The 24,981-nt window shown below is 36.0% G+C and overlaps 1 protein-coding gene across 2 annotated transcripts in view; it reads right to left on the reverse strand.

The window, feature by feature from the left end:
- SBF2 (SET binding factor 2) overlaps window positions 1-24,981 on the reverse strand; it is a 408,723-nt gene that overhangs the window by 335,038 nt on the left and 48,704 nt on the right. For both annotated transcript variants that reach the window (XM_045825232.1, XM_045825233.1), the window contains exon 2: window positions 17,221-17,306. In XM_045825232.1, coding sequence (XP_045681188.1) covers window positions 17,221-17,306 — 86 coding nt within the window. The remainder of the gene's footprint in view (window positions 1-17,220; window positions 17,307-24,981) is intronic.

Genomic DNA, 24,981 nt, shown 5'->3' on the forward strand with positions numbered 1-24,981 from the left:
ATGGCTGAAGAGTATTCCACTCTATGCAGGGTGGGTCAAAAGTAGGTTTAAAGTTGTGAATATACAAAACGCAGAGTTTATTCTTATACGATTATTCATTAATCGCTGTGTTATATTCCATATGGACAACTGTAAACCTACTTTCACCCCACCCTGTGTATGTACCACTTCATTGACCAGTCATCCAATGAATGACACTTGGGTTGTTTCCACATCCTGGCTATTATGAATAATGCTGCAAAGAAAGAAAGGGTACATGTACCTTTACAAATAAGTTTTTTTTTTCAGGTAGATACCCAAAAGAGAACTGCTGGATCATATGGAAGTTCTATCCTTCATTTTCTGAGGAACCTCCATACTGTTTTCCATAAAGGCTGCACCAAATTGCATTCCCATCAGCAGTGTATAAGGGCTCCCTTTTCTCTACCTTTCCTTATTAATAATAGACATTTTAACAGGTATAAGATGGTATCTCCTGGTCTTGATTCCCTTACAGCTATTGAAGTTGAGGATCTTTTCATGTATCTGTTGGCCATATGTGTATCTTCTGGGAAAGAGTGTCTGTTCAGGTCCTCTGTCCATTTCTTAATTGGATTGTTCGTTGTTTTGTTGTTAAGTGGCATGAGTTCTCAATATATTTTGGATATTTGGCCCTCAATGCAGTGGTCCCCAACCTTTTTGGCACATGGACCCGTTTCACTAAAGACTTAGGAGGGAGGGACACTGGGAAGGACAGGAAGCAGAGCTCAGGTGACCTTTGCTTTGCATGAGGAGGTTCCTGGACCCCTGCCTTAATGGAAGTATTATTTGCAAATACCTTTTCCCATTTGTTGGGTACCTTTTTGTTTTGTTGATACTTTCTTTTGCTATGCAGAAGCTCTTTAACTTAATGTAGTCCCATTCATTTATTTTTGCTTTTATTTCTCTGGCCTTTGGAATCAAGCTCACAAAAGCCCTCTGACACGAAGGTCCCTGCGTTTAGTACTTATGTTTTCTTCTATGCATTTTATTGTTTCAGGTCTTATATTCAAGTCTTTAATCTATTTTGAGTTGATTTTTGTGTATGGTGTCAGACAGCAGTCTAATTTCATTCTTTTACAAGTGCTTTTGCAATTTTCCAACACCATTTACTGAGGAGGTGGGAAAGCTCTTTTCAAAAGGAGGAAGACTTGATCACCTTTTTATTCCTTTCCTCCTTTTCCCTTCTTTCTGCCTAGAATAAAAACATGAAAATAAGGAAGACATCCCATAAATGGAGGACTAGAAAGTTAGTTTAAATCTTTTAAAACATCACAAAATTGTTATACTAGTACCAATCACCTACCTCTGGACTTTTTTTATTTTATAGAGAAAAAAAAATACATTCCAGCCCAATGGATGATGATGATAATGGAACTAAATTAAAACTCTGTCTTTGGGGACAAAGGAAGAATACAATTCACAATAACATGCAGAGCCAAGAGTGAAAAAACATACCCTAATACTGAACACTGAAAACAGAGCTGCTTGAAATAAAAATTCAGGGTTTAAAGCTACCAGAGCAAGTCTCTTCCTTGCAATGGAACAGAAATGGCATTGCTTTCTCTTCCACCCAAGAAAGGATGTGACAAAGCCGCTGAGAACAACATATTAGATATATTAAAATATACCTTTTTAAATAAATAAAAAAATAATCACAAGTTTTGGAGTCTGGATCAACCCCTAAGTCTGATATCCATCTGACTTAGTTATCCAACATATAGTTATTACAACATTACTATGTTCCCTATGTTGTACTTTCCATCCCTGTGACTATTTTTATAACTGGCAATTTATACTTATTAATTTCTTTCATCTTTTCACCCATCTTCTGAACTCCTCTCCCATGTGGTGACCATCAGTTTGTTCTATGAGTTTGTTTCTGTTTTGTTTGTTCCCTTATTTTGTTTTTAGATTACACATGTAAGTGAAATAATATGGTGTTTGTCTTTCTCTGATTTATTTCACTTAGCATAATACTCACTAGGTTCATTCATGTTGTTGCAAATGGCAAGGTTTCTTTCTCTTTTATGACTGAGTGACACCTCATGGTGGTTTTAATTTGCATTTCCCACAATTAGTGATGTTGAGCTTCTTTTAAAAAAAAGATTTTATTTATTTTTAGAGAGGAAGAGAATGAGAGAGGGAGAGTAACATCAATGTGTGATTGTTTCTCGTGAGCCCCCTATTGGGGACCTGACCTGCAACCCAGGCATGTGACTGACTGGGAATCGAACCAGCAGCCCTTTGGTTTGCAGGCCAGTGCTCAATCCACTGAGCCATACCAGCTAGGGCCGAGCTTCTTTTCTTATGTCTGTTGGCTATCTGTATGTCTCTTTTGGTGAAATGTCTGTTCAGGTCTTCTGCTCATTTTTTAATTTTTTTTTCTTTTTTTTTTTGCTGTTAGGTTGTTGAATTTCTTATATACAGGGTGGGGCAAAATAGGTTTACAGTTGTGGGTATGTGAAACACAGACTATATTCTTGTATTATTAGTTACTGCATTATTTTCCATGTGAACAACTATAAACCTACTTTTTCCCAACTCTATATTTTGGATATTAATGCCTTATCAGATGTATCATTGAAAAATATGTTCTCCCATTCAGTAGGCTTTTTGTTTTGTTGATGGTTTTCTTTGCTGTGTAAAAACTTCTTAGTTTTAGAGCCATTTGTTTATTTTTCCTTTTGTTTCCTGAGTATACTTTTGATTCTCTTTAAATGCCATAATGAAAATCTTTATTTTGTACTTTTGTTATCCTCATCTGGACACTGTGCTCAATTAAATTCAAAGCTCTGATGTCAGATTTATTTTTCTACTAGATCTCACTCTATGACATTAGCTTTGTCCTTCAATGAATTTATCTGGTTGTTTGGATTCTCCTACACAGTTTTGATCACATCTACCCTCATATACTTTCTGGTGTTCTCATGGAACCTACAAGAATGCTTTCTCAGAGGAACTAAAAGAACCCTAAAGGGTTCTTTAACCAGACAGGGGCCTGTCTGGAAAGACTGTCTTTCAGAAATTACAGATGAAAGGGACAGTAGGAGGAAAGCTTTTAGACTGGAGGAAGCCCCATACATAAACAGAACTGTCCCTAGCTATTCTTGGATCTTTGGAAATCATATAGTCTTGGATTTCCTTCTCTCTGATTTCCCTCTACACATCACAGTTTAAACAAGCTATACATACCCATTTTTGTCCATTTCTTGTAAATTTAAGGAGCCTCTATGTTTAACTGCATGCAAGGTAAGTGTTTAGAATTTGGAGAGGGCCAGAGAACTTGGTACTGAACAACGAGTCCTGGGATGGCTCCAAATGAAAGAAATCCTTTTCATGTCACTAAATTTGATACCAAAATCACAGAAAGCATATCCTAATAATGACAACAGTAACAAACAAATGATAATTACTATGTACCAGGTACTGTTCTAAGCACTTTATGTGTATTAACTCATTTGATTCTTATATTTTTATTCACTAGATTGATGAAAAAAGGCAGAGAGCATTTATATAACTTGCCCAAGGACACAGGGTTACTAAGCAAGAATTAAAACTCAAGCAGTCTGGTTCTGGAGTCCATACTCTTAATCACTTTACCAAAATGTCCTTCTGTTACACTTTAAGTCATTTGAGAGTCAAACTGAACAGAGCTGAAATTATTTCTTTCTCACTACCCTGTCAAGGTACTGCTACTCTCCCAGTCACCCAAAATTAAATCTGTGAGATGACTTTTAGCCCTGCAGTGCATTCTACATTTGATTAGTCATACAACCAAACCCTGTCCATTAAATAGTCCATTTCCACTCCTACTGTCACCATCCTGAAATTCCATAGTCAAAAATTGCATCACCTTTTCAAGAAGGCAATAACTCATGCCAACCTTATTACTGAAACATCTTTTTCACATGGTCTCTTGTACCAGTTTTATGGAACATAATTACAATAAAATATTTTACATTTCCCCATAAAATTTCTCCTTAGTCCATCATCCTAGCCTATGTTCTAACTTTCCCTTCCAGATATATACCAATCATAAATTAGATAAGCACAACTTGAAAGTAAACTAAAAATTTATCGATCACATTCTCTATTCAGATGACATACAAACATTTTAAAGTTTTAGTGCTGAAAATAAAACCTATAGGAAAGTGAATTTTTAACCCTTAAATTGCACCTGGGGGTAGGGTGTTCTCACTACAATTACCAGAATCATAACTCATATGACCCTCAAGGGAACACAGTGCTTCCTTTAATCCATTTTGGTTCCAACGAGTATCAGTGAGACAGTTTAGAGACTTTAAAAGGACTTTTCCAAAAAGGGAGAACCAAACAGAACTACAGGCAAAGAGGCATAAAAACAGTCCACAACATGAGATAAATCACAGTGTTCTCGAATTTTTTTCACTTCCTGAAATATAGGTGTTATTTACACAGTATACCATGGTAAATCACAAGACTGTCAATGGTCTCAATATCTCAATATAATGGACCAGCCAAATAGTACAACTCCACACTCAACTCTCATAGCGTACTTCCTCTCAGCATTCACCAATTCTAATATTCTCCAAACTAGAGTGATCCAAAGTCCTGGAACTACTCTCAAAGTCTCTCATATGGATCCCTTGATTCCCAGCTCCCTCTGGGCCAGGATGTGGGAAGTGCTACCTTGAGAGACAGAAAGAAAGAATAGTTGATTCTGACCTATACTTTAAGTCTTCCTATTTTGTTTTAAATCTGGAAGAAATGACTCTTCTGGCTGCTTGGTAACTGACAATTGGAATGACTTTAGTCCATTAATGTGCTCTTACTCCACATATTAAGGAGATGCTACCTTAACCAAAAGGCTAAGGTGATCTGAGATTATAAAATACATCACTATTGGTATTTGAAACATGCCACAGATATTAATTTAGTGTGGTATGGATTGGGTGAACTTCACATTGTACAATGCCTTGTAATGTTTCCATAGCCTCTGGCAATGAAGCTAGTACCTCTAAAAATGACTGCCAGAGGGGTAGCAGGAGATCACAGCTCCACTAGCACTAGCTGGCACTAGTCTCCAGTCTCCAACATGATCTGTCACAAAGCTAGCCAAAAATAATGTCCAAAGATTTGCCAGAGTTGGAGTTTCTTTTTGAAAAGCAGAAGGCAACTTAATTAAGATCCTAAACATACACTGACACAGCATAACATCCAGCATTGCAGAGAACCAGATCCCTATCCTAGTCACTTCAACTAGATTATGTCTGAAATCTAACCCTTAACACACTGTAATTAAATAGGATGATAAGATTTCATATTCTGCCCTACGTATGCTCTAGAAAACCCAATTTTGTTAGGTTAAGAGTCCTATGTTTATAAGTTAATGACAAATTCAAACATTATAGAACCATTACTGTTTAAAAAAATGAATATGTATATATTTTGATACAAATTTAGCAACAAGCTTTGGAGGCGGGGAAAGGGCACAGATAGTATTTCCAAGTACAGTAACAACAAGTGGAATATTAATCTGAATAGGTGAGATTAATGTTCTTATGGACTTGTGAAAAATAACAAGACCAGTGAGGATGGTGTGTGTAAGACTATGATGACAAACATATATACAATAGGGAGTCCACTGTCACTATAAAAATACTACTAGATTCGAATATGAGGGCACAAGCAATATCTGCCTTATTTAGCACGGTATTCCTGGCACTCAACTCATTGTCCAGTACCTAACAGGCACTGAGAAAATACTTAAGAAGCAATCACTGTAAGTACTTAATATAGGCTAAAGCTACGTGACCACTTGGAAAGAGTACTGTACACAAACTAATTTAATCATCAAAAGACGGGGTGGAATTTGACCAAAGAACCTTTAAGGTCTCTTCCAAACTCTAAGATTCCATAAAATTTTAATCAGTACCCCAGTGAAGATTTTTAATGAGCATCATACTAGATTATAGGAAGGACCTTTAGAGAAATGTCTACCAATAACTACAGGCTGCATCACAAAGTACAAGTCAGTCTTTTCATATAAATCTTTGCCAAGCAGGGGGTGGAAAAAGAAAGAAAAATGAGCAAAACAGAATCACTAAAAGATTAGTGTTATTAAAAAACAAATTAAACCTATTTATATATTTCTATATTTAGAAACTACATAATTACAGTAATCTAAAAAAATAACCAAGTCTATGCATTGTATTAAAATAAATCCTTAAATGTTATATTACGTGTGCTAAGAAATGATTAGGAGAAAAAGCCCCTGGTATCAAAAGTACATACAATCATTTCTTTCTTTACAAGCCCCAAATTAAAATGTCCTCTATCAGGCAACTTCTCAGTTACAGGATTAATTTAGAAAAACACAGGATTTTTATACTTGTACATAACTTGCTTTAATGATAAACTGCAAATGTGTGACTCTATATCTCTCTACCCTTTTCTTTGTCCTTGTATGAAATACAAATATTTTTGGAAGTATTCTATCATATATAAATAGGTTGTATATTAAATGTGCAATTTGATTACAGATAAGTATAATCACAGTCATGTAGAACTCATGTCTGAATAATTCTCAGCTAGTTTAAGCCAATAAACTAACATCCACCACTCTTATAACTTTTTCATTAGAACACCATGGCTATCACAATCAAAGCCATTCCTGAATTCACACACACCATAGGTGTTTCTTGCAAATACAGTCATCCCTCAGTATCCTTGAGGAATTGGTGCCAGCACTGCCAAGGATACCAAAATCCTCAGATGCTCAAGTCCATTCTATAAAATGGTGTGGTATTTGCATGTAACCTCCATACATCCTCTTCTATACTGAATTACATGTAACACCTAACACAGTGAAAGTGCTATGGAAATGGTGGTATATGTGTTGTTTAGGGGATAGTGATAAGAAAAAGTGTGTACATGTTCCATACAGACACAACCATCGCAGTCCTAACTACACAGTACACGTCAGCAACAACGTGACATTCTTTATCGAATATTTTCCATCCGCAGTTGGTTGAATCAAGGATGCAGAACCTGCAAACGTGGACCCTGCGGAGGGCTAACTGGATGGCCTAGTTTGGAAAAACTAAAAGCCGCCACCTCCTTCATTACCAGATTTGTGTCATTAGACTCTTCTGATTTCAATGTTAAAACATTTCTATTTGTGTCTTTCTAAAGTCAGTTAAAACTTCTGAACTAGAATAAGACTTGTCCTGTTAATTTTTTAACTTTTAAAAAAGCAGAAAAACCTTTTTTAAAAATCAACTTGCCCCATCTAACACAAAGAAGAGAGTATTTTATTCTAGTTTCAGAAAAACATAAGACAAGAGTCAAAAGAACAGGGTTTTTTTTACCATCTCAGCCAACAGTAACTAGGCTTATGACCTTGGGCAAGTTATTCAATCTCTCAATTTCAATACCTAATTTTTAGCATGAATGGAGATTAATTTCAGCACTTAAAATAAATTTAACTTAACTAAAACTGTCAGTTTTTAGCTTTCCAAATCTTGAATTTACACAAATTTTCCCAACTTTTGAAATAATCTGCCTAAATTTCCACATATATTTCAGATTCTGGATAATGCTTGGCTTAACTTGAAGTATCTTTAAGTTAGTAAAAATTAGCTGTTTAAAGAAATAAACTTTACTAAATAAGAATTTATTATCTTTAACATTAATTTATAAAAAATTGATCCTATTTTTATCTTTCATTATACTTCAGGGGATGTCGGAAATCATTCCTGCACCCCCCCCACCCCCGCCACAGACACATTTCAGTGCAATACAAAAACTTCTGCTGACATAGGTACAAGCTACACAGCAATACTTCCAATTAAGACATACAATATAATCTCAATGAATTTCTTAAAAATCTGATGTCTCATGATAAAATCTGCAAAACAGTACACACAGCCACATCACTCATAAGTTTTTAATTGATTAATAAATGTTCAATTCTCAAACATTAAAAAACTTTTCTTCACTAGGTATACATATTTGTTCTGCCACCTTAGTAATGCTTTCCCCCTAAAATTCTGTATATTGGTGGTATTATAACTTTTTATAGACACATAAGTACCACTAGAGGCCACCAAATACTTCTCTTTTTAAAACTGACACATTTATAAGATAAATGGAGATGACAATGCACAGTATATCCATAACTGGGAAAGTTCCACATGAACACTCAAAGCACAATGCAAACTCAAGCAAAAAGATGTGAACATATTTTATGCACTCAAATAGGTTGTCTGGATCACTAACGAACTTGATTAGACCAAGGATTGGGTGGAGTGTAGGGGCGATGGAGAGTATCAAAATATCATTACTTATATACCTTTGGAAATAAATTCTATAAAGGGGGGCCCCCCAAAACAGAATTTATGTATAAAAATGTGTATTTATTCTTACATGTTTAAACTTCAGTCACCTTAGTCTCTACTTGATGCAATATACCTATCAAGACTTTTTCCCACTGCTCAAACAGTTTTTGAAGTCATCAATTTTGCTTCCTTTTAGTGCTTCTACCATTTTTCGTTTCACCTCTTACACACTGGAAAATGTTTCCCTTTGAGGACTTTTTTTGTCCAAGGAAACAAAAAGAAAGTCACTTGGAATGAGATCAGGTGAACAGGGAGGTTACGGCATAGGAGCCAGGCTGGTTTTGGTCAAAAACTGCTGAACACTGAGTGCAGTGTGTGCAGGTGTGTCATGAAATGCACAAATGTGCAATTAAGTGTGTTGAAAGAGTCTTCAAAAAAATTCCCTGAAGCCGAACGCAGCTTCTCACGACATCAGCTAGTACACTGATACGGATGGTTCCTAGAACACTCATCTGACAGGAGGCGAAGCCTGTACTACAAGGGGCCTGACCTCTAGAAAATAATTCTGGGTTTTCGGGTTCCCCCTTGTATAATCTGGAAAGTTGATGCTCTTTTTAAATAGCTACTGCATTTTATAATCAAACGACATACCTATACACAGGTATACGTAATATATACTAATACAGATAAATAAAACCCCAGAGTTCCGTATTCTTTCTTCCATATCACGAAGTCTTTCACATATAATGTTTTTATATCTAAAGTTGGCTACCATCTATAGCAATTGAAACTGAAGATGAAGAAATTAGTCAAAGAATATGTGTGAACGACCCATGGACATGGACAACAGTGTGGGGAATGACTGTGGCGCAGGGGGTGGGCTGGGCGGAGGAGGGCAAAGAGGGAAAAAATTTAATAGAAAAAGCAAGAACAATTTTTTTAAAACTTTAATAAAGAAGTCCCATTGTCAAAGTCACTCCACAGATTGGCATATAACCAAAATTCTAACTTGAAGAGAAAAACCTGGCTCAGCAGAATAGGTAACACAGGAGAAAATTTTGCTCTGAGCGCCTAGGGCAAGGGTGTCAGACTCATTTTCACCGGGGGCTACATCAGCCTTGTGGTTGCCTTCAAAGGGCCGAATGCAATTTTAGGACTGTATAAATGTAAATGCTCCTTAACTACAGGCAAGGAGCTCAGTGCTGACGCCGGGTAGAAACAAGGTGCCTGGCCAGATAAAACAAGGTGGAGGGCTGGATTCAGCCCTCGGGGCATTGCGTTTGCCACCTGTGTCCTATGGGAACTGCTGATGGTCTCCCATGTCCCCTCATTTCTTCCAGGGTCCTCCTCTTCACTAAAAGTAAATATATCAAAAAAACAAGGGCTCAGGTAGCATCCAGAAATTCTGCAGTGCCAAGTGAAGTCTATGAAACAAAATGGGACTTCTTGCTATCTGAGAATCCGCCTTTTTTGTATGCTGATGCAGTACTTTTCAAGGGCTTTCAAGTATTTCAGGGACCATTTACTGTCATGCTTTTGGTATTCTATCTCAGGTCTTTGCTTAACTAGAGGCTGCAAAGATGGTCTCCTAAGATTTCCTTTAAAACCTTTACAGTTTCAGCTTTCACATTTAGTCTATGATCCATTTCAGATTAATTTTAATGTATAGTGTGAAGTTAGGTGAGGGTTAATTTTTTTAAAAAATGGAGATTCCGTTGTTTTGGCAACATTTATTGAAAACCCTATCTTTTCCACAACTGAATTACCTTAGCAACTCCACTGCAAATCAATTTACCAAATACGTGTGGGTTTGCTCTTAGACTACTGCATGGATCTACACCTTTATCCTTAAGGCAATGCCACACTGTCTTGCATATTGAGCTTTATTTATAGCATGATCTTGAAATTAGGTACTGCAAGTCCTCCAATTTTGTTTCATCTTCCCAAAATTGTTTTGGCTATTTCCTATACAATATGTCTTAGAGATTTGTTCATGTCATTGCATAAAGCTCTCTCTCATACTTTTCTTTTTTATTTTAAAGATTTTATTTATTTTTAGAGAGAGGAAAGGAGGGAGAAAGAGAGGGAGAGAAACATCAATGTGTGGTTGTCTCTTACTTGACCCCCACTGGGGACCTGGCCAACAACCCAGGCATATGCCCTGACTGGGTAAATAGAACCCATGACCCTTTGGTTCACCGGCCAGCTCTCAATCCACTGACCCACTTCAGCCAGGGCTCATACTTTTCTTTAAAAATTTTTAAAATTTTAGTAGTAGTAAAATATATGTAAGATTTATCATCTTAACCGTTTTTAAGTACAGTTCAGCAGTGTTAAATACATTCGCACTGTTCTGCAACCAATCTCCAGAACTCTTTCCTCTTAGAAAACTGAAAATCTACACCCATTAAACAACTCCCCATTCCTCTGTCCCCTGACCCCTGGGCAAGCAGCAGATGCCTAGAAATTTGAGTACTGTCTGTCTCTACGAAATTGACTATTCTAGGTACTTCCCTTAAATGGAATCATGCAGTATTTGTCTTCTAGTGACTGGCTCATTTCCCTTAGCGTAATGTCCTCAAGGCTTATCCATGTTGTAGTATATGTCAGAATTCCCTTCTTTTTTAAGGCTAATAGTCCATTGTACGTACATACTACATTCTGTTTATCCAATCATCTGTCAATGGATATTTGGGTTGCTTCCACTTTTGGGCTATTGTAATTAATGCCACTATGGATGTATGCACAAATACCTGTTTGAGAACCTCCTTTCAGTTCTTTTGGGTACATATCCAAAAGTGAAATTGCTAGATCATATAGTAGTTATACTTTCAACTTTTTGAGGAACTACAATATAATTTCCCACAGCTTCACCATTTTACATTCCCAGCAACAGTGCACAAGGATTGTAATTTTTCCATTTCCTTGCCAACACTTGCTATTTTCTGTTTTTAATAGTAGCCATTATAACAGGTGTAAAGTGATGTTTCACTGTGGTTTTGAACCACATTTCCCTGATGATTAGTGATGCTGGCATCTTTTATGTACTTGTTAGCCATTTGTACATCTTCTATCACGTACCTTTTAACAGCTGTGTTATATTCTGATGAATAACTATGGGCACCACTAATTAATCGTTCTCTTACTGATGGACATTTCGGTAGTCTCCAACCTTCTGCCATGAATAACTTTATACATGCACCATGTATAAGTAACCTTACATATTTTGAACAAAATGATTCAAAAATAGTCTCAGTTTATGCATGTTTTCCAATTCACAACCTTTCACTCTTACACGAGAGTTGAGCAGCAATATTGCGTGCGTTAACAAGGGCAAGGCTATTGCAAACAACATGACTTTGTGAAAGGTTAGACCTGAGTAGTTCTACATCTTCCTCAGAAAGTTCTCTATAGCCTCAAAGCACCAGGTACAGCAGACCCTAGCATGGCAAGAAAACTTCGTCTAAGGTGGTTCTGAGAGTAAAAATGAAGTAGCAGACCATGGAGACTGGGTAGGTAAAAGATTCTGCAGCAAAACTGAGGCTACTGATACATTAGTAAAATAAGCAGAATTGTAAGTAACAATTCTAATTACTTATAGTTCTAGAAAGCCTAGTGTATGGGAACAAAGCATCTCAGTAAGCGTGGAGCAATGTGAGAAAAACAACACCAAGACTGACTATCCACCAGTCCAGAGATATAAGAGAATCTACCGTCTCAGCTGTATCCTCTAGATTCCATCAGGTTCCAACATGCCGTGTGGTCTTATTACCTCAAAGAGACAATGTTTGGAAGTAGGAAACAGAAATGTGAGTTGAACCCACCACATTTCAGTTGAAACCCCAGTTACATCCACTTGCTTTGTTGTGAACATAACTGAAAAACTCTTTCTTGTAGTCCTTAGTATATAGGGTCCAGCACAAATAACACCCCCTTTTTATTATGAAATCTTTTATTTCCAAATCAGAAGCATATAACTCTGTCACATAACAAGATCACACTCAGGCACACCATATGACATTTTTAGGTGAAATGTTCAAATTAAAACTATAAACTATAACACCCATATTATTCCCCTACCAACCACACTCAAGCAGGCATTACTCCTGCTGGACCCTGTATTAAAGTCATGTCTTCATACATCACAGCAGTTCTTATCTTTTCAGCCTCAACTCGATACAAAATCAACAGTCCTTCTACATGTTCTTTACATCATCTTTAAAACTGAATTCATCACCAAACATGCTACCTCAGCACAGAGGGTTTAGATTCTACCTAAGTATATTTTATGGTTATGTATTTTTTACTTTTAGCTGTCTTCTTGTATTTCTCAAACCTCTCTGGCTGGCAAATTATCCTGTCTATCTTTATTCTAAATGATTACTTACAGAGCTGGCTTATTATATTCACATGCAAGAACCAATGTTTTCACCTATTATAATTCATCTTCTTAGATAAAAGGCCTATATAACTCCAGCCTTTTAAGAGCTTTGTGAACCTTAATTCTGTTATCCAGTATATTCACCGACTTGTTCATCCTCCTTTCACGTATTTTCCTCTACAAAGAGAAGAGAAAATTCTCTTCCACATTTTCCACACTCAGTTCCCTGACCAAACATAATGTATATCTAGGTCAGAATGACATCTGCTATCCCATTTGTTGTATTCAATGCATTCTAAACAGCTTAAAGAAGTAAAGCATTGCATGGTACTTATATTAACTTCTCTGCCCACAAATTGCATCCTACAATATAGTAAGACTACTTCTCCTGTGTTATATAACTACAGAATGTTAAATAAAAAAATTTTACCCCTCTCCTCCTCAGTTTATACATACCTACAATTACAGAAAAATGGATTCATATTGAAGGTAGTCAAATCACTATTCTATAATTTAAATAACTAAACTAATTTCATAAGAACCTCAAGTTTAGAAATTCTACCTAAATGTTTACTCATCTTTTCCTCATCACAACATTTTTATAACATAGTACTTGAGTCTTTCAAAAACAGTTAAATAGACCTAAAAATGCCCCAGTGCAAACATTCCTTAGTAAAGATAGGGCACATTTTCTGAATTATAATATAAAAAAAATTAGGACATCTTTTTAAAAAGCTAATACTTTTTAAAACAATACTTTTTCTGATGTCCAAAACCTAGCCAATAAAAACATTTGTTACCATAATCCAAAATAGATTGTTAGCCATAGAATTCCTCTGCAAAACAATTCTTAAGCTTTCTTTGAAATATTGTCACTAAAATTAACTGAAATTTTATTTATATGACTGTCTGTGGTCTCCTTGTATGCTTAAAAAACACAAGAAAAAGATAAAAATATCCCAGAATTGGAAAAGTAGTCATTATGTTTGGTTTAGCTTATTTTCATATTTTTATTTTTAAAATCCATCCAAATTAAAGTTCACCACTTTCCAGTAGAAGAAAAGAAAAAGAAGACAATTTTTTGACATAAAAACTAAAAGAATAAATTCAGAATCCTTGTCTGGGATTTGACTTTTTAGGGAATGAATGTCTAAAATCCTCTCCCACAAGTCATAAAGCTTAGTCTTCAGGCTGAATACAATTGTCTTTCATTTAGAATTTAAACATCAAATGTATGCTGTCTGGGAAGAAGACGGGAATAGAAAATAATTTCAATACAATAGTATGCTCTGAACCTAGATCTGTCCTCAGATAAAATAAGTTGGTTTCCATCTAATAACACAGCATTCTTTTAACATTTCTAAACTTCAGTCCTCCCAAATCGCAGAACCCTGTTTTTGGATCCTGTATTTACACTAAAACACAAATACTAAACCATCACTCTCAGAATATTCTCAGATCTTGGCTGACACTTAAGAGCCAAAAGACCTGGCTTCAACTCCTAGCTCTGCTGCACCTTAGCTGTTAGACCCTAATGAAATTGTTTAAATTTACTAATCCTTAAATTTCTAATGTGTAAATTAGATCTACTACTGTATATCATCTAATTTATGTACATTCATCATAGCCTATCAGTCCTATACAACTGTTAAATATTAACTTTACTGTTATATGCTAAAAGTTGTTCTACTACCTTAAAAGGGGTAAGATTTTTTTCCCCCTGTAAATCATCAGAAAAGCATCACTACCACCCTGGACTCAACAAACTACTTAGGGACTGAGCAGATAATCTCTAGCTAAACTAAGATTTTATTAGGCTTACCTCTGGTCTTGAAGCTACAGAAATTACTCTAGATTACACAGTATTTCACAGTGATTCAAGGTATTTCTGTTCATATGCAGAACAGTTTCATGTCTCTAATACATGAAGCATAGCCCAAAGCAATAAACAGACAATGAAAAACTTAACAGTTACTGATTCTATTATTTTTTTCAATGGACTTTGAGAGATGTTAAATTATTTCGTATGCAGCATAGCAGACATTAGGGGATAAGAACTGCTATCAACTATAGAAAAAAGAAAAAGAAACTTCTAATATAATCCAGCAGATCAAAGATTCTTTTTAAATTAAATTTATTGGGGTGACACTGGTTAATAAGATGATAGGTTTCAAGTTTATATTTCTATGGTACATAATCTGTGTATTGCATTGTGTGCCCACCAGCTAAAGTCAAATCATCTCCGTCACCATGTATTTAGCCCCCATTACCCTTTACTACTAAATAATCTATCCCCAAAAAACCTTGAAATGTTTTGCTAAGTAAGAATCAGCCAAGAAATCATCTAGAAAAATCTCCATTCCACCAGTACATGACTACTTGTTATTGGAGAGACACTGATAGCACTTTAACACAGAAGTGTCTGTCATACAAAGAAAAAACAGTAAATCAATAAGTGCCTCTCCTTCACTACTGGAGACACAGAGGTATCACACTGTCTATTCCCTTGACTTTCAAAACACAAAACTTTCATCCTTTGTCAGTCACAGCTAAGTAACTAGTGCCAAATCATGATATCTCTCTGCCTAATAATGTCTGTTGAAATTTACGAAGGTACTTCACTGTTCAAATGGTCAGAGTGTTGTAGTTTCCCTCCATTTGATGTCAGAGAAGATAGGAACTCACAAAAAAGTTCAAAAAAGTCTCAAGCACCAAAAACTTCCCCTTTCAGGATCATCACTAAACAGATACTTAAACAAGCCCTGGCTGGTGTGGATCAGTGGACTGAGTGTCAACCTGCGAACCAAAGGGTCGCCAGTTCGATTCCCAGTCTAGGGCACGTGCCTGGTTGCTGGCTAGGTCCCCAGTTAGGGGTGCACAAGAGACAACCAAACACTGATGTTTCTCTCTCTCTCTTTCTTCCTCCCTCTCTTCCCCTCTCTGTAAAAATAAATAAAATGTTAAAAATGAGTACAAAATATTTTTTTAAAAGATGCTTAAACAGAGTTGAAAAACTTGAACAGTACAAATACCTAGTTAAACACAAAGTAAGGCCAATTACTAGTATTTGTCAGCATTTAGGGGAGGAAAATAAAGGAACACAATGGGCTCTCCAAAAAGTTATTTTTCCTTAGATCCTCATATTCTTTCCCATTTTTAATACCAAAATTCAAGATTTACCCTTTATGGGGGTCTACAGAATATAGAGACTTCTTTACACAGTGGGATTATAGTAATCAAACGTAGGCATTCAGTGATGTATCTTTTATCCTCAGTGAAGCGGAAATGGACAGTCAATAGCTAGTATGAAAAAGCTCACAATTTTCAACGTCCATTTTACCCCAACATCCATGCTAACAGGAGAATCAACAATTCCTCTCCTAGGGCAGGTGCTGCAAGATGTCAGACAAACGGCAAGAACAACGGTAATGACAAACCAGCTACCTCATCTAACGAGTACTTATTCATGGAATAAATTGTTCTAAGCATTTTATGTGCATTTTTAAGCCCATTTTATCTTTACAAAAACCCTATGGGATTAGTATTGTCAATCACCCACATGTTATAAATGAGGATTCCACTGCTCAAAGTAGTTCACTTGTCAAAAGTCAAACCGTCCAGCTGGGAGCTCAACAGAAGTTTCCTCCAGAGCCTGTACACTGCACCATCTCATTACACCAAACGTCCTCTCAATAAAAACTGCTCCAAAGGACACTGCTAGAAGTTTGTGTGTATGCACACACAGGCAGCACACACACACATACACACTCCAGCACGTTTGAGAACCAAACTGCAGAGCCCCATTACAAAATACATTAATAACTTTAGTGATCACCTCATTCACCACCCATCATGAGGGGCCACCACGGAGCCACCACGGAGCATGCCGTGGCTATCGTAAACTATGCTGACCACTGCATTCCTTTAAAATGGCTGACAAAGATAAAGCGGTTGAATTGCACTGTTATAAAGCGACCTAAAGATCCTATAGCTAAAAAGAATTTGGATTTGTGAACTCAATATAACACATCACCATTAAACCAACATTTCCCCTGTTTTGTATTTTTTTGTTTAGTTGTCACCAAAGCAATAATCTGGAAATTTTCAGAAAAAAATGTAATAAATATTTGTTTAGTGATATGCTATCACTAAAGCTACTATTTTGATTAGAGTCAAAGGAATTTTTCATCTTCCAAGTATATAAGGATCATCAATTTCATCTTTAATGTAAGAGAAGTTTACATGTGAAAAAGAACAGTAAAACAGGCATTCCAGAATCAATATATTCAAAGGTTACCTTATAGGGAGGATGGAGGAGAGGGATTATTTCTGGTAACATGTCACAGTTAAATCACCAAATTATTTAATAGTAACTGTATCATAAATATAACCATAAATGCAACATAAAAAGAAGAAAAGTATCATTATAGAAGTACAATTGTATTATTATACTATTGTATTATTGAACAATTGTATTATTGTATTATTGCATTAACTTACCAATTCAATTCCCTGTGGAAAAGGTGTATCATCCCAGTCCTTCTGTGGAAATCTCTGGATTATTTTCCCCAGACCTGCTCCTGACCCTATTAATAAAATCAAAGTAAATGAGGTACTATAAAATCTGAATACTCATTATATTAATACTTATTTCTAAATGAATATTTGAATAAATTAATATACTGATTAAACATTTTCAAGATTTTAAGGACATAAAAATATGTACCTTCTAAACGTAATACTGAACTGGCAGGTAATCCCTCTCCAACAGAATCTCAAAAGAGTCATATGTATGAAAAGCTAAGAAAAACAGATGGAAACATAGCAATCTAGAGTCTCTCCATACCATGGGAATAACTACCTTTGTTCCCAATAAGGAAAGCAATCTTCTCAGTATCTCAAGCTGAAACTTTAAAAAGAACTTTTCTAGGGAAACAAAGTACTTTTAAGTGACAAATGAAATGGTACTGTCAGCACAAAGCTTCAGTTATAGGTTATATACTCTGTTGTGAGTAAAATAAAGATTTTTACAGTGACCCGGGAACTTGACCATTGACCCGGCAGGGTTTCTCAACATCAGCACTACTGACATTTGGGGCCAGATAACTCTTGTTGTGTGTTTAGGGGGAGGCATGGGCACCCCTGTCCTGTGCACTGGAGGATGTTCAACAGCATCCTTCACCTCCACCCACTAAATGCCAGTAGCACCTACCACCACCACCACCAAGTCGTTACAATCAAAAATATCTCCAGACATTGCCAGATGTCCTCTGGTGGGGGCAAAACTGCCCCTGGTTGAAAACCACTTGTCCATGTCATTGTTATAAAATTATCCCATGACACTAAAGAATGGGTTGACTTTTACTTGAATATTGGGGATGAAATCTGAGAGTAATTTGGGTATGGAAAGTATAGGTTAGATCTAAACTGCTTATTGCTATACATTTTAAAGAGTTTCACGTGCTTGCACATTCTACACTGTGCCCTAGGTTACTCTGAAGTGAAAGCAACAACATTCTGATTATATGTACATCTAACCTAAGGAAGCCTGTAACACCTGACTCAATTTGTTAATACATATATTTTCCACACCCTCTGTTAATATTTTTTTAAATAACCCACTATCATCCCTCACCCTCATCCCTATTAATTCAACTTCCCCCTTGCCCCTCACCTACAGTTCAGTCACTTCATGGAGAAATGTTTACCTTTGAAAGATAAATGGAAACAAATTCATTTTACTGAGGAACTCAGTACTATGTTCTAAAACTGATGTCACATTCGAAAAAGATAAAAACATTCTCAATTAAAAGTTAATAATTGCTACAGTATAACTACTCATCATATGTAGGGGAATGAAGGAGTTCATTGAGTACACTCAAATAAAACTGATTTATCACACGCACCAATTTTTTAAAATCCACCTCAAGCATAACCATTTCTGACATCCCAAGCAGAGCTAATTCAAAAAATTGCTAGGTACTGAAGATACACAGATAGAAAATACATGGTCCCCATCCTCAAGGAACTCATTATCCATCCGGAGAACAGACACATGAACTGATAACTTCAGTGCATCATAGTAGTCACAAGGGTAGAAGGGAACCTAACCTAGCATAGTGCAGAAGACCATGAAAAGCTTTCTAGGAGAAGTGACAGCAAGGTTTTTCTTCCATTCAGTACCATCTTTGAATCCCCTAGCATGCTGAATGTCTGTCACTTAGTTCATACTGAGTTAAATGTTTATTTAATTAATTAATATTGACAGGAATTGTTTTAAGCTTACATCTCCCTATCTTTTAAAACAGAGATAAATACATGTTCTTTATTTCATTATATTTAGTCAGGTGTTCCTGTAATTGCTTATTCAGTTCTGAAAGTCATACCTAATGTATTTTAGGCTTGAGAAATAATTTATCATATTAATTTTTACTAATTATAAAAATAATATTAATGGAAAAAATTTTCAAATACATAAAAATATAAAAAAGAAATCACCCACAATCCCAAACCTGAAGGTAATTACTGTTAACATTTTGGACTATTTTATCCTATGGGTTTTTTTGTATACATGTTCTTTTTCTACAGAATTGAGATCATACTAATTCTAGCTTTATACACTGGTTTATTACTTAATCTTCTACAATGGGCCTTTGCTGTGATATGTACATTTTCTAGTTTCTCACTATTATATATAATGCTACACAAGCATCTTTCTATATAAATCTTTGTCCTCATATCACGTTTCTCCAGAAAAAAATCTTAAATATATAACTACTGGGTCAAAGAGTATGAAAATTTTAAAGACTCACACAAAGCCAAAAGGCCCACCAAAAAGACATTTAACAATTTTTTTTACATTGTTCTGGCATTTCACTACATCCTTACCAATAACTGTTTATTTTAAAATATTAGTTGTTTTAATCATTGCAAATTTGACTGAGAAGTTCCTTTTTGGCAGGAGCTTAACTTTTAAAAGTTCTCCAGAAGCAACACAGTATTTACTGATTTCATAATAATATCTGATGTTTCAAAAACATGAAAGTCTAGTTTGAAATTCTGATACATTTATAATTACACACAGAAATATGATTCATGGTGATAAGATTTCCATTATATAATGTTATTTGAAAGTGGTTATTAGATTAGAAAAGCAAAAATAAAAATGGTAAAATGATATTTCACTATAAAAAATGTGGATATAGCTACAATAACTTGGTTTCCAACTATGTAAATTGCTACAGCTAACAACTTCTGTGGAACTTATGAAAATATTCTAATTAAAAAGTAAACAAATATTTTCTGAATAGTTTCTTGATTTGTAAGCATTTATTCTGAAAGTTTAAATATTTCCCAAGTTTATATATTTTATCTGATAACTACTTTTAAGGTAGTACTGAATACATTTAAAAATTCAGAAAAGATGACTTTTTACATTGAGGAACAAGCAAAAGTGAGGGAAGACTGTCCTCAAGTCAGGCGTCCATACACCTGCAGACTGACCCTCATTACGTCCAGAGGCGAGGCAGGTCATGTCAATCAGCATGGCTATGGAATCAGCTTTTATTTGCATACATATTAAATGGGGCTGGGTATGGATAGGGGAAGGGAGAAATTCCTCAAAAGAAAAGGGACCACTTCCTAGAAAGGAGTGGCAAAATTGATTATCCGCTGCATTGTATGTAGGTACCTTGGAAGGAGGAGAGAGCAGCTATTAGTCAGCTCCTTCACGTTTTCTTTTTCAGCTCCTACTATCCCACCCCATCATAAAAATCAAGAGATATGATGACTAAGTAGAATATATAAAAAGGGAGGATCCTCAGAAAAATACTAGAACATCTGGATATTTCTTTGAAAAAAGCATATATGCTAGACGAGCTGTCTGAAACAAATTTAGAAAGGGTGAGGAAATACTGGCATGGCCAGGCACACTTTCCCCTCCTTTATGTTTGGTAACCCACTTTCCCTTGGGCCCTGGGAGGGCTGTCAGGCTATCCAGACCAGTCACTGGGATTAGCAATTGACCTGGGATGATCCAGCCATCCACTACCCCTGGCAAAGTGACTGTTCCAGCCTTGGCCACCGACTCCAGGAGAGTTAAACAGTATTCCCTGGGGTTGCTAACTAGTATGCTATGGGTATGGAGTTGCCAGTAGCAATGACGAAGAAGCGTATCTGCAGAAGAACAGAAGAGTAAGTAGGGGTTTATTCGGTGGATAAATATAATACAGTAAGTACTCTGCTCTACACAGAACAGTTGGTATTTGCTGCCCATACCAACTGACAGAAATTATTAGAGTGTTTTCTATGTGTGGCTACAGTGTAGATGTACCAAGTACAAAACGAGATGGGTAAAAGTAGGTTTACAGTTGTGACTATGTGAAACACAGTTTATTTTTGTATTATTTATTAATTATTGTTATTTATTCAATATTTGTATTACAACTGTAAACCTACTTTTGCCTGTCCCTGCATATACTGTTTGTTTAAATACAGACTCTGAGCTTTAGGAAATGCTACTCTAATACATAACGCAATAAATATTTTTCTTTGAGATGTTTACCTACACAATGAGAAGTTCTCTATACGAGATTTGCTTCATGACATCCATTTGCCCACAACCCACTCTAACAAAAATGGCACTGCCCTCAGTTCAAGGAGAGGCGGCAGCCCTGCTCACACCCTCACGCCAGCCAGACACGAACTGCTAAATCATGGATTTGGGTATTGCGCTTACTGTTACTTGTCTGTCTCACTTCACTAGAATGAAAACAGTCAATTTTGGCCTGCTTTGTTTCCCGATGCATCACACCCAGGCACTTAGAATAATTCCTGGCATATATTAGATACTTAACAGCATGCTTGTTGAGTAAATGAGTGGGACTACAAGGTGGGTACAAGGCAGCTATAAACTGGCAAGCAACTTACAACCTGAGTGACCTGGCTGTACAAGGTATCCTAGACAAACCAAACCCCCTGCTAGGGAATTATGAATTAAAAAAAAGGTGCCAGGGGAGAGACTGAAGAGAGCAGCCAAAGAGATGTATAAAGACTTGCTGTGATACAGAGAAAGCTCAGGCAGTCACAGAGGGGTCATGTGTAAAACTAAAGCTAGAAACAGAGAAGCTCCAGGCCAAGACTCGCCAGCAGAAACAGGTTAACAGTACCCACATGAAGAAAAAAGCAGACATATCACAAGAAAGAGGCTGTACAGCTGTCTAGGTTCTACTTCCAGTAAACTCTGGCAGCAGTATAGTGTCTGTCATCAAACTTCTTATGATATTTCACCCTCTTAAGGTAGGATGAGTCTGTATTCTTGTCACTAAGGGGTCCAAACTAGAATACACTATCAGAAGCACTTTCAAACTAGTAGAGTCTGGAAACAATTACATGTTTTTTTGAAAAAGGTTTAACACAAAAACTTAAAAAGAAAAATAAGAAGCACTTTTGAGAACTTTCTACAAATATTTGAACAGCTATTATACAGAAGAAGATAGTGTGGGGCAGAATGAGCCAAAGATGTAATTCAGAGGACCTTTTTTTGAGTCAATATAAAGAACATTCTGAGAAGGAGAACTATCAAAAAATAGAATGAAATGCCACAGAAAGCAATGATCAGACTGGAGTTTTAGTATAACACACACGTTTCTGTGGTGTGGGAAAGCAGGCCGAATGGTATGAGGACAAATCCAGAAAGTCTGGCAAATAGACAATTACATAATTCATTTTATTCAACAATGACAACATGTGAGGCTTGTGTTAAGGACAGAAGGATAAAACTTGCTATAAGAAAATCTGAACTTGAATTTAGTTTTTTGGAATGCAAATACGAGTGCAGATGCAGGCACAGTGTAACGACAGAGTAAAGATTAGGAAAGAAAACAATATTGTTTAGAAATCGGGTCATAAGTCTAGTGAAATCAGAAATAGAAAAACTAAAAAAATCCACATTTTGGAGCAGAGATAATTCTTATTTCTAATTTGACATAATAGTAGCATCATTTAAGCCCAATGATGAGAAATGTAAGCTTTTGAGAATCCAAATATCACGTAATTACCAATACGGACTCCACCTAAAAAACCTGTTGGAACTTATCAATAGTTTGAGTAAAGTTGCAGGACATAATAGCTACAAAAATCTGTTATGTTCCAAAGAGAAACACATCCATAGATACAGAGAACAAATTGTGGTTACCAAGCAGGAGAGGTTTGAGGAAAAAATATAAAGTTTTAAGAAGTACAAATTGGCCCTGGCAGGCAATCTACAGATTCAATGGGCTGGAGTGTCATCCCATACACCAAAAGGTTGTGGGTCCGAATCCCATTCAGGGTACATACCTAGGTTAGGGGTTCCATTAACTATTGGGCATGCATACAGGAGGCAACCAATTGATGGCTATGTCTGTCTGTCTGTCTCTCTCCCCCCACCTTCTTCTCGCTCTAAAATCAACAAACATATCCTCAGATAAGGATTAAAAAAAGTACAAATTTGTAGTTACAAAATAATCACAGGGATGTAAAATACAGCTTAGGGAATATAGTCAATTATATTCTGATAACTATGTATGTTTATCAGGGAGATCATTTCATAAATTGTATAAATGTCTAACCACTATGCTATATACCTGAAACTAAAATAAAATAATACTGTCAACTGTAATTGACGAATTTTTAAAAGTTCACATATATTACTATGCAGTTACTGGGGTGTTACTATACATATAAGTGGAGTTGCAGTAAACCATCTAAAGAAAACCTTTCATGTTTTTATACACTAATAACAAACTATCCAAAAGAGAAATTAAGAAAACATTTACATCAAAAAGAATAAAATACCTAAGGGTAAATTTAACCAAGAAAGTGGAAGACCTGTAACCTGAAAAATATAAGACATTAAAGAAGACACAAATAAATGGGAAGATAGTCTATATATATGGATTGGAATAACTAATATTGTTAAAATGTCCATACTACCCAAAGCAATCTACAGATTCAATGTGATCTCTATCAAAATTCCAATGGTACTTTTCACAGACAAGGAACAAAAAAATCCTAAAATTTGTATGGACCACAAAAGACCCAAAATACCCAAAGTAATCTTGAGAAAAAAGAACAAGGCTAAAGGTATAATGTGCCATGATTTCAAACTGTATTACAAAGCCATAGTAATTAAAACAGTATGGTATTGACCTAAAAACAGACTCACAGATCAGTTGAAGAGAACAGAGAGCCCAGAAATAAGCCTTCAAATATATGGTCAATTAATTTACAACAAAAGAGTCATGAGTATGCAATGAGGAAAGGATAGTCTCGATAGTAAATGTAACAACATTTTGAGTTGACAAAACTGGACAGTCAAATGTAAAAGAATGAAATTGGACCACTATCTTACCATACCCCAAAATCAACTCAAAATAAATTAAAGACTTGAACGCAAGGCCTAAAACCATAAAACTCCTAGCAGAAAACACAGGCAGAAAGCTCGTTGACATCAGGTTTGGCAATGATTTCTCAATTATGACACCAAAAAAAGGCAACAAAATCAAAAACAGACAAATAGGACTACGTCAAACCTAAAAACTTCTGCACAGCAAAGGAAACAATCAACACAATGAAATGCAGCCTGTAAGCCCTGGCTGGCGTAGCTCAGTGGATTGAGCACGGGCTGCAAGCCAAAGTGTCACAGGTTCAATTCCCAGTCAGGGTACATGCCTGGGTTGCAGGCCATGACCCCCAGCAACTGCACATTGATGTTTATCTCTCTCTCCCCCCTCTCCCTCCCTCCCTTCCCTCTCTAAAAAATAAATAAATAAAATCGTAAAAAAAAAAAAAAGAAATGCAACCTGCAGAATGGGGAAAATATTTACAAAATACATACAGTCAAACCTCGGTTCTTCAACATCTTGGTTCTCAAACAATTCAGTTCTTGACCAAGCTGTTCATGTAAAAAATGCCTCAGTCGTCCACAAAACTTCAAGTCTCAGTTCTCTACCCAACAACCCTTCCAGGCTAATACCTCTATGATCAGTCACATGTCTCTCAGGTGACAAAGATTTGGTTTTCAAACAAATCACTTCTTGAACAGTTTTCTGAAATGAATTCAATTTGAGAATGGAGGTCCCACTGTATCTGATAAGGAGTTAATATCCAAAAAATATAAAGAACTTCTACACTTTAAAACAACAACAAAACCTCCAAATAATCCAATTTAAAAATAACCCAAGGACTTCAATAGACATTTTTGCAAAAAAGACATACAAA

The sequence above is a fragment of the Phyllostomus hastatus genome, unplaced genomic scaffold (genome assembly GCF_019186645.2).
Source record: "Phyllostomus hastatus isolate PE091 unplaced genomic scaffold, TTU_PhHast_1.1 phas_scaffold_585, whole genome shotgun sequence".
Classification (NCBI taxonomy): domain Eukaryota; kingdom Metazoa; phylum Chordata; class Mammalia; order Chiroptera; family Phyllostomidae; genus Phyllostomus; species Phyllostomus hastatus.